This window comes from Cataglyphis hispanica, chromosome 2 (assembly GCF_021464435.1).
Source record: "Cataglyphis hispanica isolate Lineage 1 chromosome 2, ULB_Chis1_1.0, whole genome shotgun sequence".
In the NCBI taxonomy this organism is placed as follows: Eukaryota; Metazoa; Arthropoda; class Insecta; order Hymenoptera; family Formicidae; genus Cataglyphis; species Cataglyphis hispanica.
In genome coordinates this window covers 4,826,757-4,844,230 of record NC_065955.1, presented here as the reverse complement: position 1 = coordinate 4,844,230, position 17,474 = coordinate 4,826,757, and the positions used below count along the sequence as shown (strand labels likewise).

Genomic DNA, 17,474 nt, shown 5'->3' with positions numbered 1-17,474 from the left:
TTTTTTCTTTTTTTTTTTTCTCATAAAAGAACACTCAAAAGTTACACATTCCATGCGCATATATCATCTTGTTTCTAATTTACATTTGTATTATGTAAAATTCATTTATATATATAAATGAATTTCTGACCATTCCATTTTCGAACGTTATTAAAATTATATTCATAATTTGATGAATGCACCTATTTTTTATATGTTTTATAATATATTAATGTAAAATCTCTTTCATTTTACTCAATAATATGAAGAGATTGCAATCGTCGAATTATTTTATTTCCAAACCAAAGTCAAAGGTGCTTAATATTTTATAATATGAGCGAATTAAATATTTTATATATGGTGATAGAAAACCGAAAATATAATTACAACAAATCTCCAGTCGAGATATAAGAGAGAAGAGTAAATTTGAAACTGAAAATTATTTATTCCATATATTGAATATAAACAAATAACTATTTGCTTTATACGAATTATATCTTCTCTATGCAGTGATAATAATCAAAGTATTAATATTATCTATTACTATTAACGAACGGCAGACTACAATACAGAATTATATTGTGGTATAACGGTCGAAGCGGTATTTGGGATGAGATTTTTCTAGAAATATACATTTCGCGATGGTAAAAAAACTCTGTGTATAATTAGCATTTTTTGACTGTTTTGAAAACTATTTCATGAAACACATTCAAAAGTGTAGGTATTAGCAACGAAAAGGTAGTTAATAATTACTGATGCGCAGATCATGGCCAAAGCAGCATTATTTTTTCACTAATTTATAATAAGATAGAACAGAGAAACTGTATGTATGTATTGTATATAAATTGTTAAGCGTATAAAGTGGTTCCAAAGTCGTTTAAAATTCCAAATATACGTCATGTTATATTGCTATAGTATATAATATGATATAATTAAACATACACACGCGCGCGCGCGCGCGCACATACATAAAATTCATTTTATTATTTTCATCATCATTATCATCCTATATAATTATATATATATATATATATATATATATATATATATATATATAAAATATTGTACTTAATTAAATACTTTCATTAGTATTGCTATCATTATTGTGCTATTTGATTTTTAAAAATGAATTGTTCTTAATATAAAAATTTTCTTATATTGCGTTTAATTTTGGCATATAAAAAGATTAATGAGTAAATAAGAATAGTGAACAAATATAAAAAGATTTTTTTCGTTCAAAAAGATGGATTTGAAAAATGTTTCTTTTTTTTAAAAAGAAAAAAAAAGAGTAATATATAATATATACATATATTCGAGAAGAAAAAAAGTCTAAAAGGAGAATATATCAATACTTCTTGTTTCTTGTACAAGAATAAAATTGTACTCTATATCTACCTATATGTAAAAATATTGTGCAAATCTTAACATATATTGATATTTGTGCGGAATAACATGTAATGATCTTATAGATAGCATTTCTTTAATTGCAAAAAAATTATTTTCAAAAGTTAATAAGGCATATATAAAATGTCTTATAATGCAGTGATTCTATATCTCTTAATAAAACAGAAGAGAGCCTCGATACTAATATATATTTATTATTTTCTACAGAAAAGCAAGTTAAACTAAATGTATATTTATCTTATAATTATGTATAATTATCTTTTTATCTATGTAATTAACATTGTATTAATATTGTATAACTTAAGCTTGGCTCAACTTAAAGAGCAGTTATGTGTGCATTTTATTCAATATATTTGTATAAACTTAACATATAAAAAAATTCATAAAATTTTTGAATTTTACAACATCAAGTTATGTACAACATTAATATTAAACAATTTTTGAAAAAAATATCAATGATTTCCCTGCACAAATTCTACTACATAATCGATTCTTCTCTAAACTTTAACAATCTTATGCGGTACAGTAATCAATTCTTTTTACTTTGATATCTGTACAGCGTTCAAAAGTGTTCGAGAGAAGTTATTCTGCCATGAAAAAAATCTCTGTTATCATATACAATATATCAATTGTACACATTTCTGTAATGGACTGTATATTTTACTGCACAATAAAATTGTGATGAATTATAGCGCGAGAGAGAAAGAGATCGAGAATAATCTTTATTTCTCTATTTATGGAATATATAGATATTCAATAAATAATTTAAAAATTATAATTCAATTCTTAGATTAATGTATCTGATAAATTGTGTATATTGATTCTTTCATCATATATTAAATATTTATGATATATGATAAATATTTAGTAGAATGTTTCGTTCGATACTAATGTAAAAACAAATAAAGGTTTGTAACATAAAAAATATGCAAAATTTTCCTGTCGCTTTTTGAAAATTCAAAGTCACGTTTCTCTTTATTTACAAATGAGCTATTGATAAGAACAAAAAATGGTAAAAGTATGTACTTTGCGTCGCGTACTTTACGTAGTTTCCATATTATCAATACGAAAAATTGTTAAGGCTTATCCAGACATATCTGACTGCAGAAAAAAAAAAGACATGCGCAAACGAATCCACCAATTACGTATCTAACTTGAAGGATGCCATATTGCCGTATTCTTTATGTTCGACACGTGACTGGTTGATTTTTCTATGTCAGAAAACGTATACGCGAATGCGTAATCAGGCATAAAATTAAGCCATTTGATGCGATATCGGAGTTTGGATTATCGAAGACATACGCGCGCCTATATTCTATATTATTTGACGATACTTGTCAGAAGATAACATATTTCTATTCTCTATATCGTTTCAGTAAGAAGATATCTGTATTTATATAAACATCGAAGGAAGCCCACATTGTGTTTTGAAAAAGTCGATTGAAATTTATGACCAAACAGGATTCCGTGAAGTATCCCTGATATTGAGCATGCGACGTAAATAATATCATGGTAAAAGAAAGACAAAACTGGAGCACGACACATCTGACGTTTGTGAATAAACAGTAGTGTAAGTCTCTGATCTCTTTATTCGCTACATAAACTCGTTGCACATTCGCAAAGCAATAAATGCTAATTATTCTCGAATGATTCCTCTCACATATCCCCTAATTATTATAGTCTATTAATTGTATGTCCTTTTTTACAGTTCGGCCGATAAATCCAAAAGGCGCGATCTATGACATGTAAGAGGTTAGGTAAAATGTCAATCAGAAAATATCTCGTAGAGACAGACACCGAACGCTGTTAGCAATCGTGACGAAGATACGTAGAAATATGATGATTTTTGATGTTCCGGTGTCGCGAGTTCATGCAAAGGACAAATCACGAACTCGGAAATTGAAAATCTCGTTAATTAATATATCGATGCAATAAATGTACATTAACGGATGAAATGTGCAATGTTACGACACATGTACGCTTTATTAAACTGCCAAAGATAGTGCGGTATTAAAATCTGTGTGCTTTTTTTTTTGCACGATTTTGCCAAAACGGTATATCGGGATATCGGGCAGACTGGGATGAGTTACTCCAACTTTGGCAGAGGAAGGGGCTTCCGGCCACGAGGTACGCGTGTCACTTCAAGCTCGTTTGGTAGAGCCCGATTCATACCTCCACTCTTTCAACATGTAGGCCCACCGAGACCAGGGCGTGGTGCACCATTCATGCCCTGGCAACCGAACAATATGTTTTTTCAGCGCCACTTGTTGCGTGGTAATCCGCAGTTCAGATCAGGCGGTAGGAGAAAAAATTTCTGTGGTTACAACGCTCGATTAGCTGCTCGCAATAGACTGCCCTTGCCTTCGGATTATGAGGATATTATTATTCCGCTGGATTTGAATAGTTTACAGATAGAGAATAATCAGATTGATACACCGCAGCTTCCCCTTCCTGGTTCTGAAGAAGAGCGACAGCAGAAGATAGCGGAAACGGCGGATAGACTGAAGCAAAAATTGTCTTGTTTCAACAACGATGAAATAATAAATAGTCAAAACGACGACACGCCGCTTTCGTCCAATGTTGCAGAAGATGATTATACAAACGATATAAGTGTTCCTGTGCTCAGGTATCCACAAGTTGAACTCAATTTGACATTCAATGATTTGAGAGATATTGGAAAAATAAATCCTGATAATTCAAGACTCAATAACACACAATATATATCTAATGTTACTAATAATACAAATAGTGATATAGCAATATTAGAAAAAAATGAAGATGAATCTCAACTAGAAGAGATATCTAACAATCAAATAGCAAATCTGACAGTTGAGAATGAGTATTTGAAAATGGACAACTGGCTTCATGGATCAGTCGATAAGTGCCACGATTTAGAACAACCAAATTTACATAAAGATGACAATGTTGAAGGTGAATTATTAGACTCGGATCTTCAGTGTCAACTTAAAACATCTTTGGCTAATACTTTGCAAGATTGCTGTGATCAACAACAGGATATCTCTCAAGAAAATGAAATATATCCCACAAATGCTGTGATAGAACAAGAGGTATCTAAAACGCCAAATTTACAGAATGTACCACTCCCAACTGATTTGACAGATCAGGATATTTTGCATAAAAATGCATCACAAAATGAACAGGAACCAGTGATCACAAATTTAGAAGTTCAAGAAAACGTTTTAGAATCTCAGATTTCTGCAATAAGTAATAATTCTACATCATCGCAACCGGCAATAGCTAATGTATCAGTATTAAATAATGTTACATCGAATAATCAAGTATCGAAAATAATGAAAAGTCCCTTTCATAATGGACCACCAAAACTGTCTCCACATACTGAGCAGACAGAATTACCTATTGATTTTGATCCAAGTACTCCACCACCAATACTTGTAAAGCAGGATCAACCATATGTTATGCCTCCTATACCTGATATGCTACCATTATTTAATCCTACAGAACCACCACCGAATATCAGACATTTACTAACATCAACAATATCTAAGGGAAAAGAAATTTCCATGTGGAATAATATAAATGTTCAAAATCCAATACCTACCCTCTATAATAGCACAGAAACGCATATGGAATTAAATACAAATGGAGGATTTATATCTCAACAATTACCGCTAGAAAGCCAAAATAACGTTTTTCTGCCACCTCATATCGATACAATCCAGTTTTCTCCATTATTTTCTATGCCATCAGGCAATTACCCTATCATGAATCCAAATGTTCCGCATGCAATATTTCCAATGCATAAAATATCTCATATTGCATCTTCATCTTCTTCGCCGGAACTCTTGCCGCTTTCTGATTGCAATGCGAACAAGGACGACGGTTTAAACGACATGCAAGAAGCTTTGAAATTTGCAAAACAAATGACAAATATAACGGAAAGAAGAGATAAAGAATCAGATTCTAAATCTCTTTGCGAAAGTAGTACCACAATTAATTCAGTTAGCAATGTAGAGTCTATATCTTTGCCGCCGGGAAAACCAAAGACCAAAATTAATACAGTGAAGAAAACAAAACGAAATGATACTCATAGTAAGATAATATCTCAAGAACCAAAAGTATCAAATCATCTGCCATTAGAAGAAACCGTAGTGCAAGATGCAAGATTTACTGATACATCACTGATGAATGAACAAGAACGTCCCAAAGTAATATTTAATTTAAATAATAAAACGAAAATAGTAAATACTAGAACTGGATGGCGAGAGAGTAGTGAGAAAAAAAATGGCATAATGCAATCTGTACAATCGGAGAAAACGTCTCCAATTTTTAAAAAACACTTTGAAAATACATTAAAACGAAATAAAGAAGAGCGGAAGAATTTAAAGAAGAATAAAAATAATGCAGGAAATACAGCATCATCCGAGTCAATTGTAAATCAAAATGTATCATCTCACAAAAAAATTCAAAAGAATACAGAAAAATCTCATTCTAATGTTTCGTTGTCGTCGAAAACCAATACACAAAAATCAATAAGTTGCATAGAAAAGATAGAAAACTCTAAGTCGGAAGCCTCTTGGAAAAACAAAGTCATCAGCCGATTTTTGAAGATGAGTAAAAACGATATCTGTAACATGGTGAATAATACTAGTCTTCGGAAGTTTGATGTTATAATGAAGCGTCTAGTCAAAGAAAAGAAGCCTACATTATCCTTGGAGATGAGACACGTTGAGAATGAAAAGATGAAATTGCATGATCAGCAGGAATTTGTGAAGCAGTTGAACGCGATGATGGAACCCGATGCTATTGTATCTGTTACAGATCTACCTACAGAATTCATTCATCACTTAAACGAAGTTTTACAAATGAATGTACAACTGGACAATCACCTCGAGTTTGGAGCATCAGCTTCGAGTAATCATAACAGTCACTTGGAAGATGCAAATTATGTATTCAATCCTGCAACATCCTTTATTTCAGACTGTACAAATAGAACAGCACCAAACTATATAAATCAAGAATGCGAAAAAACTAAAAGCCATACGACGAAAACGGAACAGGACAAAGATGCGCAGATACACTATATTAATAAAAATAACGATTTTAACTTGAAAGACGATGCTCATAGTACTGTCGTATTTAATAACTCTAACATTAGTAGTAGATTATCCGCTTTACATCATGATCTGGATGATATATTTTCAGAAGTGACCAAAAAAAATCAAACTCCCGCGGCAATGAAGTATTGTAACGCGAGCCAACAAAGTATAAAAAAAATTGACGACGGCGTGATTATAAAGAGTGCAGAGAATGATGCGTTTTTGGAAGACAGAACAGGTAAATCGAAAAATTGCGCGCACTGGATCGAAAGATGCGATAGATGGAAGAGAAAGGAATGGGAAGATCCACATGCGTATAGAAATCTTACCAAAGAAGAGTGGGAAGCGAAATATGGAACTCAAGCAAACTCGATATCTTCGTCTTCTCTTACAAAACGAATTAATACTAGTGGTAAGAATCATTCATCACATAAAGAGCGTATTAAAAAATCTTATCCACGACGCCGTCATTCATCTGAATCATCAAAGCATACAACAAGCACAAGACACAGAACGTTGGAAAAAGACAAGCATAAAAAATCTAGACGACATAGCGATGATAGAAGACATAGTGTAGGATATTCACAGTACAATAATGATCGAAACGATGATAATACCAACAGTAGCAGCAGTAGCAGTAGCAGTAGTACCAGCAGCAGCAGCGATGATAGTAGTAGCAACACAGAACCAATAAATAAAAAGCTGTTAAGGGCAATAAAAGAGAAAGAGAAGGTTGGCAAGAAAATGTCATTGAATCAAACAATAAGAGACGAGGTGAACGCCGAGATAGAACGGGAACGCAAACAAAAGTCGAAGAAATTGCGAAAATATAAAAAATGGCGAAAACAGAAAATACATCAAAAAAAGAAGAAGAAACATCAGCAAAGCAAGAAAACGACGAATTCCTCCTTGGATAAAGATAACAACGAGGAAGTAATCAAATTGTTGATGGAAAATGAAATTAAGAAAGAAAATGTGGAAAATCAAATTACGCAAAAAATAATTATTAAAGAAGAATTGGATATCAATCAAGAAGAGAATACTAGAGATGCTGAATTTGTCAATACTTCAAGTCACGTAGTCATGGAAAATAAAACTGCGTATTCGTTCCCGGAATCTGACGGTAAATTTGAATCTGCTTTTTTAACAACGCAAGAAACTCCAATCACAACTGTTAATCAATCGCATGCTGAAGATAGACCACCGACAGCCTCCCCGACGCAACTGAAAACTAAAGCACAACTGAAGCAAATGCCAGAAACGTCGAATACGAATGATAACAAAAGTTATCTCAATGTATTTACGAGCCTGCCAGAGGATTGGGATACGATTAATCCGACAGAATGCTCGGAGAGTTTGAATAAATCTGATCAAATAATCGACATTAATTGTAATCGGGATGAAACCGAAGCTCTATCGACGATTGACAATTTCTCGAACAATATAAAAGATTGCGAGCATTTATTACGCGACGATTCTAATGAAACTGCGATATCCCGATTGCCCGATAGAACGGTGTGTATTCCTAACGATTCGTTTATCAGCACCATTAAAAGAAAAGGCGATACTGATATCGTAGCTTCCGTTAACATGTCAGACAAAGCGGCGACCTGCGACATTGCTGTATCAACGTCGACCTTCGAGCCAGAAGTTCCGGTTACGAATACTGCAAATGGAAAATCTCGAGGAGCCAGCAAGAAGATCGATATAAAGACCTACTATGAGCGGACAGTACAACGTCGTATGAGCGAGCAAGGAGAATCGAAAAGATTCGCAGAAAATCCTGCAACGTTAACTCGAAGTTTATCTTTCACGCCTAAAATGGTCGAGCCAGAAATTCCAATCAACAAATATGCATCCATAACACACGATGGCTCCATTAAGGATCCACGATTACTTTCGGCGGTCATTAAGCCCTATTCAATGAATAGTAAAGATAATGATATCGGACAGACGACATTGCAAAAGAATATTCGGCAAGAAGAGAGGCAACCGATATCTAAGATTGCAAAGACAACACCGAAACCTACAGAAGAAGAATCGTGTCAAGATTCGAATCGTGTTATCGATATCAGCAGTGCTATTGAGAAAATTAATCAGGATACATCGAAAAATAAATATCCACTTATAGCTAATACAAGTGTCAATGTACTGCCCAACGTTGTAACAAAGACTAAAACTATATCATCGAAATTTAAGACAGCAAATGTAACGGATAAAAAATTGCAAAGCAAAGTTCCGTCCAATTCTAAAAAATTTAAGAATATTCGGTCAGAAGGAAGCAAAGAGTTGAAACTGAAAAAGGAAATGATGAAGGCACAAAAAATGAAAAAGAAATCTGAGACAAAAGCCACTAGTCTCGTTACAAAAGTATATTATCCTTTGGTGAAGACAACAAGGACAGAAGATGCGAAAAATGTGATTCAAGAAAAGAAAACTGTTAATGCAAGTGATATGAATAAAATAAAAATTGAACAGACCACAAGTTCTTGTGAAAGTAAGATAAACAATAATTACATGGAGATGAAAGCATCGACAATTTTTTCGGAAAATATTGATAATAATAATGAATTATCGCAAAGTGTTAATGAGACAAAAGAAAGTTTTTTAAGCGAATTTATTAAAGGAGAAAATACCAAAAAAGATGTAAGCAATATTGAAAACACTGAGTCATTGGAGGCGATGCAAAATGAAGAAGCTCATAACGCTGAAAGCACAAATAATACAGCAAATATCGAGAGCGCGAATAAAGAACAAGAGAATGCGGGAGAAAATTCTAATGTCATTTCCAAACTCGATGTATCGGCAATCTCTATCAAAATATCAAACGATATTGTAAAAGCAATTGAAGAGGATTTCTACGTTGAATGAACAATTTAACGCAATGAAAGATACGAAGCACCCGTTGAAAAATTATACGAATCAAATTCAAGTTGAAAAGTCAAGTAATCGAGATTTATCGGAGAGCATAAATAATCCGGTCTTCGCGATCGAAGGGCGCAATATAAGTGACATTCCCGAATTGAATATATCTCAATCGGATATTATCGACAATACTCGGGAGGATCAGCCGTTGATAAATACTAATACGGTAAATGATGTCGAAATTAATGGTAATAAAGAAAACAATATGGAATCGATTGTATCGGACGGCACATATAAAGCTGCGAGCGTGGACGAGGATAATTCTTTGCTTAAGACCACCGAATTCTCATCGGCTTCGAACGAAAACTTCACAGAGCAACAAGATACGAAGAACGGCGTCATCTCTCCTGAAAGCGCGGGTAGTCCATTCAAAGGCTTCCTTCAAGAGACTGTGATAGATTTTGAGCAGCCTAATTCGTTCAATCTCGAATTACACGGAATCGACATCGCTAAGAAGGACAAGTTATTCTTAAATGAGTGTAATGTAAATTGCACGACACATATTAGCAATCATAAAGAAGAAATGAAGATCGCAAAGCAAGAGAATTACGATAAGTTAGAGTGTGATTGTGCTAATGACATAAGTATTAACGAGAATTTTAACGTCGCTTTCGGCAATAGTTTGCTTGTTTCGAATAAGGAATGTGCGACGAACGACAAGAGCGACAAATCCGATTTGGCGGCGAATGAAAATAGACAAGGACAAATTGTGGAGAAATCTTCGTGTGAAACAATCGCTACTACGTTACACGAGGATGATGATATCGATACCGGAAGTGGTGACGCGGATAAACGATTAATAGACAAAGAGAAATACGCAGAATTAACGATCAAGGAGTCCATGTTTATTGAAGAGGAATCTTCTAAGGATCTTACGAGTAAACTCACGACTACGATTGATCCTAATTTGTCGGATGCTTTAGACGATGCTGCGATTTCGGACGACGCATTGAGATTAGCGGAAAATCAAACCGCGGAACATCTCGATAATCATAGTATAGATTTAGAAACAAATATATCTACGGAGAAAATCTCTTGCGACAAGCTGCCGAATTTCGATTCCGACGAACATCTGGCGAACGATATGTTTTACTTGGATGATGATTTGCAGAGTGCTGCCGCGTTCGATAACAAGGATGAGGCATCCTTCTCTGTTGATCGAGAATCGAATCCTCGATATGACATTATTTCGCCAGCCGTCACTCCGGAAACGACAATAATCGCGTCCACTTGCGCCGATTTATCGCATGATGAGATACAAGAGAAACAGTGTAAATTTGACTTGAAGCACATTTCGATGGACAATCCAGATTTACTTCCGGAAGTACCGTCGGTGGAACACTCATCGATCATAACTGATACATCGTCAAGGAAATTGAACATCCCGACCAAAGCCGCTTTGAAAGAAGCTGCGACGAATCTTTTTTCGAAATCTCCTGATAATTTGTCGATCAAGGAAGTAGCGCAGGATATTTTGGAAAAGGCACAACAATGTGAAACAGATAGTTTGAGTTACCGAATACCAGACTGGAATGTGGATATACACAACGATATAAAAACGAATTCTTTAGACACTTACACTAAAGATTGTGAAAACGTAAACATAATATCGTCGACGCAAAATAACACGAACGACGAAGGCATTCATAAGGATATCGGTGTCGACCAGAGTAAGACCTCAATAACATCTTCTGTTAATATAGATAAGTGCCTACACAGCAGTGATATGAAACGTAATCCAGTTGTGGAGTTAAGAAAGATGAAAGAACTCGACAAAATGATGAGTGAGAAGAAGACGCAAGAAAGAACGAGAGACGGTGTATATAAAGATCGAAGGAAGTGTAACGGTACAATCTTACACAAATTGATAGATAAACGGCAGATGAAGTATCGACCTGGGGGCGTCAATCTGAATAAAAACAGCTTGAAGAAAAAACTGAAGAATACAAAACAATTTACCGGCACAAGAGAAGAGATACTGAATAAAATGTTAGAAATTGATATCAAGATACATAAACTAATGACGCAAAAACTACAATTGCACGAGATGTTGCAAAATAATCCCTTGTCGACCGTGGAAAGTACTGTGGCAAATAGCGACGCAACGAAGGAAAACGATACGATTTCTGATCAGGTTGGAATAGTCTCGACATTAACGTCGCAATTACCGCAAAACGACAAAATGCATTGTGACAAACGAAAGAAACACTCGTCATCGTCGAAACAATCTCCGATTAAACGGAGAAAAAGTGCGTCTCGCAGATCGGAGGACAATGAGATTATGCGTTACACGCAGAAGACGAAAATGCCTGTAATTAAATGGAAGAAAATGCCACGATTAGAACAGATAGTGAACAGACGAGAAGAGAATCTTGAAGAGGAGAAAGATTTTAACGAGATGACAGAACAGATTTTTGTATGTAAAGACACGGATGTCTCTTCAGTCTTGAATGTATCTGAAGATGCTGCGCAACAGAAACCTGAACTGAACGCATCTGATGATATAACGATACAAAAACCTGAATCGAATACATCTGAAGACGCTACGATACAAAAATCCGAATCGAACGCATTCGCTACAATTTATTCTGAAGATACTACGATACAAAAGCTTCCATCGAATAATACGCCGGATCATGATACACAAGCGCAGGAGACTATGGAGATTGACCAAAAGGCTGATTGTGACGTTGACGATGAATTTTCGAAGCCAACGATTTGTTTAGATAAAAATGCAGATAATTGTACAGAGAATTCTGTTGAACGAGAGCATGCAAATCATTTTGATATTGATAAGAGAAACGATGTTTCAGCACCGAGCAAGGTAACGAGGACGAATTCTCAGCCAGCGAGCACATCAGAGTCCATATATTCCGATGACAGCACATGGGACTTTTTCATGCAGAACACTGTACCGGAGGTGCATGAGAACAGGAATGTGACGGGTCTCGTTTTATTGGACGAGAAACTTAAGAAAGAACAGGCCAGGACGCGAAAGATGAAGGCGATTGTGCGTAGGAAGAAGAAGCAGCAGTTAAACGATTATTTGAAAACAGTCAATAAATTGACAAAGAAAGAGGAGGAGCTACCTTTGTCCAAATTGTATATCAGAAAGTTACGACAGAAGCGGGATTTGCTCGATTCACTCAGTCAAAAAAAGGAAGACGAAAACGTGGTCGTCGATCCGAAGATCTTGAAGAATATGGACGAGGTGATAAACGCGGTGGCACAGAACAGAGTGGAGGATCTTTACAAGTCTCAAGCACGAAGTGTTTCTAATGACATTCCAACAACATCCAACCTCTCGTCTCAACTTGAGGAACATCAGTTTTACGTTGATGCTGAGGCGAACGCTAATTCGGATTGGCCCTGTCGAGAGAAGGAAAATATAGAGGAGACCGCAGGACAACAGCAAGACAGTAACGATGTACCAGCTGGGGATGAATCAAATCATGTCTTTAAAGTTGTGAACCAGATCAAAATTCCTTTTAATGACGAACGTAACGTGGAGCCTGATAGCAGCGTGACTCCTGAAGAAACTCTAATCGAGAGCCATTCTTTAGATTGTGAGCGTGTCCCGTCGAAGGATCTTAATAACATTGCATTGCGCAATTTCGACATTAAAGTATCGGTGCCTAAAATTTTGATAAAAAATGATTTTAATCTAGGATTGTTACAGAAATTTAAAGAGGAGGGCGGCATTATCAGCAATGGACTAGTCGATTCTACAACGAACGTATTTACTAACGCTGAGAAATCGATGAAGAAGAATGACAAAGATACTTTATCGATTGCCAAGTCGATCCAAGTCGTGGAAGAAGATAAAAAAAAAGAGGGAAGCAAAATGAATCTGATCGAGAAGAAGGATAAACATACGGTAGATATGAGTGACGATAAGCAGAATAACGCGTATGAATTGCAAAAGGATGAGACAATCAATGGCGTAAAAGATGCACGAAACGCACTGCAATCAAGTATCGCAAAGCCCGAATACTCTGATATTACTGGGAACGAAGATACAGGCGATAGTGTCGCGTCTAACAACAAAGTAGCAATAATAAATGTTGCACGTGACTCGAGTGTCTCTGATTCTATCGTAGAAAAGGTTAATGTGAAGCAGAAAAAATCAGATAACGAATCCGAGCAGCTTTTATGCGACACGGTTGCATTAAAACAAGACTATCAAGATACGAAAAATGCGAACGCTAAAGAAAAAGAAAGAAGTGATAATCCTAAAAGTGAATCACATGTATTCGAGACGATTTTAGATAATGATCATACTACCGGCAGTTCCATCTCAATTGATCGAGCGAGTGAAAAATCAGAAGAATCCAACATGTCCATTGATCAAAGATCTAGTTTGGAACACTCGACTATTTCCAGCTTTTTATTTGATAAAATAAATACGAAAAATGTGGAAACGAGTAAAGCACGATCTCGCCGAAAATCCAGCACTTCAGCGCCGATACGTAGAAGCACGAGGTATACCAATGAAAATGTCAAAACTAATAAAATGAACGAAATTGATTCTAATTCGAACAGTTGCGAACAAGAACCAAGCATTCACGAAAGAGATCTAGTAATGCAACGTAGGAGCAAATCCCCTACGTGGGCAATACGCGATGAAAAAATTTCAAACAATGTTAGAAAGAATCGTGCTGCTCAAAAAACGCGAAACACAGCTCGGAAAGAATTGGTTACTGATTGTGGAACCAAGACTGAAAATTCGGTGAAATCGCGTCTTTCTGTGGAATCCGCATCAAAGAACAAGACCGCGATAATCACGAAAAAGAGAAAACATACGGAATGGCAAATGATGAACTGTAAAGTGAGACTGATTGACTGTAAATATACTCTGCTTAAGCGAAATGTCAATCCGGAGATTTTAGACAGACTTGGAATAATTGCTATTAATCCTTATGTACCGAGTGATATAGTCTACATGCCACGTGCCATATATGATCATACAGACATGCCAGTAATGCCTGCTACAGTTTCGGAGCAAACTTCTTGCTTTCTTTTAGAAAAATCCTCCGATAAAAAAAATACGGAGATTGAAATTTTGGAAGAGAAATCAATTAAAAAGAGTGATGATGATCCCATTCAAGAAGCCACTTCGATGGAGATCGATGAGCAAAAGGAAGCATTGAAAACTCAGTATATAGTTCACAAAGGTCCTATCTTAGATATCAAGGTATAATCTGATGAATATCTATACTTTTATAAGAACAAGTTTGTGCTAAATAAGTAAATAATTTTTATTCTCTTTTTTTCTCTAGATTTTTGAAAACTCTTTCCTAGCAGCAAGTGAAGACGGTAAAATATACAGATATAGCCAAACGTCTAATGGAATATTGAATATCTACAAAGGTCACAAATCTGCGGTTACTTGTCTACATATCTACAAATCGGAAATCGCAGGCATTAACGAGGAATTTATGTATTCCGGTTCCTTAGACGGCACCTTGCGTTGTTACAATATAATAGTAAGAATTAATATTTTAAATGCTATTAACAAGCATTTATTAGAAAACTAAAAAAAAAAAACACTACTCTTTTTCAGACAGGTACATTGGTAAAGAATCCGGTGCAAATAAACAGCCCGATTCAGTGCATGGATCAAGCGTGGGGAATGATTTTTATCGGAACTAAATCTGGACATGTTTCGCGTTTTCATATCAAGGTAAAATACATACTTTTTGTTTTAGCTCCATATCAATTTTTAAAACTATTTCTAAATCCATAGATTCCGGAATTTACATTGAATAATGGGAAAGTTGTATGAAAACTATATGTAATATATTAACATATTAAATGTATATGTTTATGTATATTTATTCATAAATATACATAATGTAAATATACATAATGTAAATTTTTTTTACACAGGCTAGCAGCATTAAAGGAAATAGTATAAAGTTTTCGGACAAGTCAGTTCTTGCGCTTAAAGCGACGAATGAAGGTCCACGAAAAATTCTCATCGTAGCTTCTCGAAACCAGCCGATAACTATTCGAGATGCACAAACCGGCTTGTTTCTTCGTACGATTAGCGGCCAGAAGAATCACACGGTTTACAGCCTGATGCGTCACAATAATCTCATCTATTGCGGTACGAGTAGCACGTCCATCAACGTTTTTGATTTCACGGTAAGTGTATAATAGTTTCTCTTTACGTCTTCCGAAATAGAGATTTAATTAAATTGTCATTTATAAAAAAATATATGATTCCAGACGGGTGAACAAACAATTCAATATGATGCTGGAGTCGGAATTGTATGTATGCGGCTTTCGGGGCAATTATTGTTCGCAGGTTGTTACGACGGCAATATCTATGTTTTTGATACAAGAGTGAGTGCTATATCGTAAATTATATAATTAATTAATTACAAATGATCAATCTCTATGTCATTTAATTAAATCTGTTTACAGAACCACAAATTAGTATGTAGTATACCTGGCCCAGGAAATATGCTATTGAGTATAGAAGTTGTACATAATAAAGTATGTAAGACCTTAAACTATCTTTTGTTACAATTTCTCTTACTAGTACTTTTTCTTGAATTTTTTTTATTATTTATTCTCTCTCTGTGAATTGTTTTTTTTTTCATATATTAAAATATTTATTTTTATTACATTTTTTAAAATTTTAATTAAGATAAGATGTTGATACTATTAATATTAATCGAGATTTTCTATTATATTATCTTTCAGATTATAGCAGGAAGTAAAGACAAGCGTTTGCATTTGTGGCAAATGCCGACTCAAGTGCGTGCCTTACTATAAAAGATATACATAGCACGCCTAAGAATTCTCTACTTTGAAAATAGTTATGTTGAAAACTGGCCAATCAGTTAACAGCTCACAGTGATCGAATAATACTAGATGAAACAGGAGACTCACTTGACACTGAAGATATAACGACATAACAAATATGTATTTTAACTTTTTCACTATAAATAGCATTATATCTTTATTATATTTCCCGAAATGCTTTTATTTATATCTTTTATATTTAGTGAAATTGCATATATTAGATTTAGAATATAAAATGATAAATGATTTTATTTATAATTTTTATAATACAAAGATTATAATAGAAAATGTAAAAACTATTTATAGTGAGAAAGTACTGGCTGTTACGAAATCGTTTGTTATACAAACCAATATGCGCTGTATGAAAGATTACAATATATGCAATTTATGTAAAAGTGTAAAATGTACATTTGTAAAGAATTTAGACTGAACTGATGCAAGAATGAAAATTGTATGCATACGTTATGCAAAAGCATTAGGCAAAACTTTCACCTTTATGTACTCATTTGAATCGTGACACTTAAGATTGAGTGCACAATGAAATTTTTTGTCTATGAACGTAAACATTTTAAACTGTTTAAAAATGTGTGGAGATTGGACACACATAGTTGAAAATAATTGCACTCAATATTGTGATTTCTATAACGTGTTATACAATACTCTCGTTCTACAATACTTATTGTTGTGTTTCACAAAGATTCGTTATTCTATGTTAGCCGTTCTTAGAAAGCTATATGTTTTTTAAAAAAATCTTTTTTTAATGCTTATATTGATAACGAGGTCGCGCTTTCTTCGATATTTAGTTTGCTGCACATATTTTCAAGATGTAGAAAAAATAAATTATCACTCTGTAATTTTTATTTATCATTTTTGACATTAGTAACCATGTTTATGTAATTTTTAAGAAATCATACTAAAATGTGCGACAAGTCATAATCAATGTGAAATTAATCAAAGAATAAATAATATATATGTTTTTATGCATGCATGCTTATATTATATAATGTGGAGAAACAAACAAGAAAACCTGTTATTACATTTAATAAATTTTAAATTTAAGCTTTGAGGCAAATTTCTTCTTATGAAACAAATTATCTTTATTATTATATTATGATAATTAGTACATTATATTGAAATTTATGATATATATATGCAGTATTTATTTTATGCATAAATATATAATAATCATATCGTGCATTTCTTATTTGTTTGTGAAAATTGAGAAATGTACATTGTTAGAAAATTACTGCCTTAGATAGTGATTTAACGACATTA

At 34.2% G+C, this 17,474-nt stretch overlaps 1 protein-coding gene across 1 annotated transcript; it reads left to right on the top strand.

Annotated features, from left to right (window-relative positions):
- Positions 1-2,608: 2,608 nt before the first annotated feature.
- On the top strand, positions 2,609-16,939 carry LOC126858865 (uncharacterized). Its single transcript, XM_050609491.1, is given in 9 exon segments — positions 2,609-2,953; positions 3,092-9,320; positions 9,322-14,580; positions 14,666-14,872; positions 14,950-15,069; positions 15,276-15,533; positions 15,618-15,734; positions 15,816-15,887; positions 16,098-16,939. Coding segments are annotated over 8 exon segments (11,961 nt in total). The 5' UTR covers positions 2,609-2,953; positions 3,092-3,464; the 3' UTR covers positions 16,170-16,939.
- Positions 16,940-17,474: the final 535 nt, after the last annotated feature.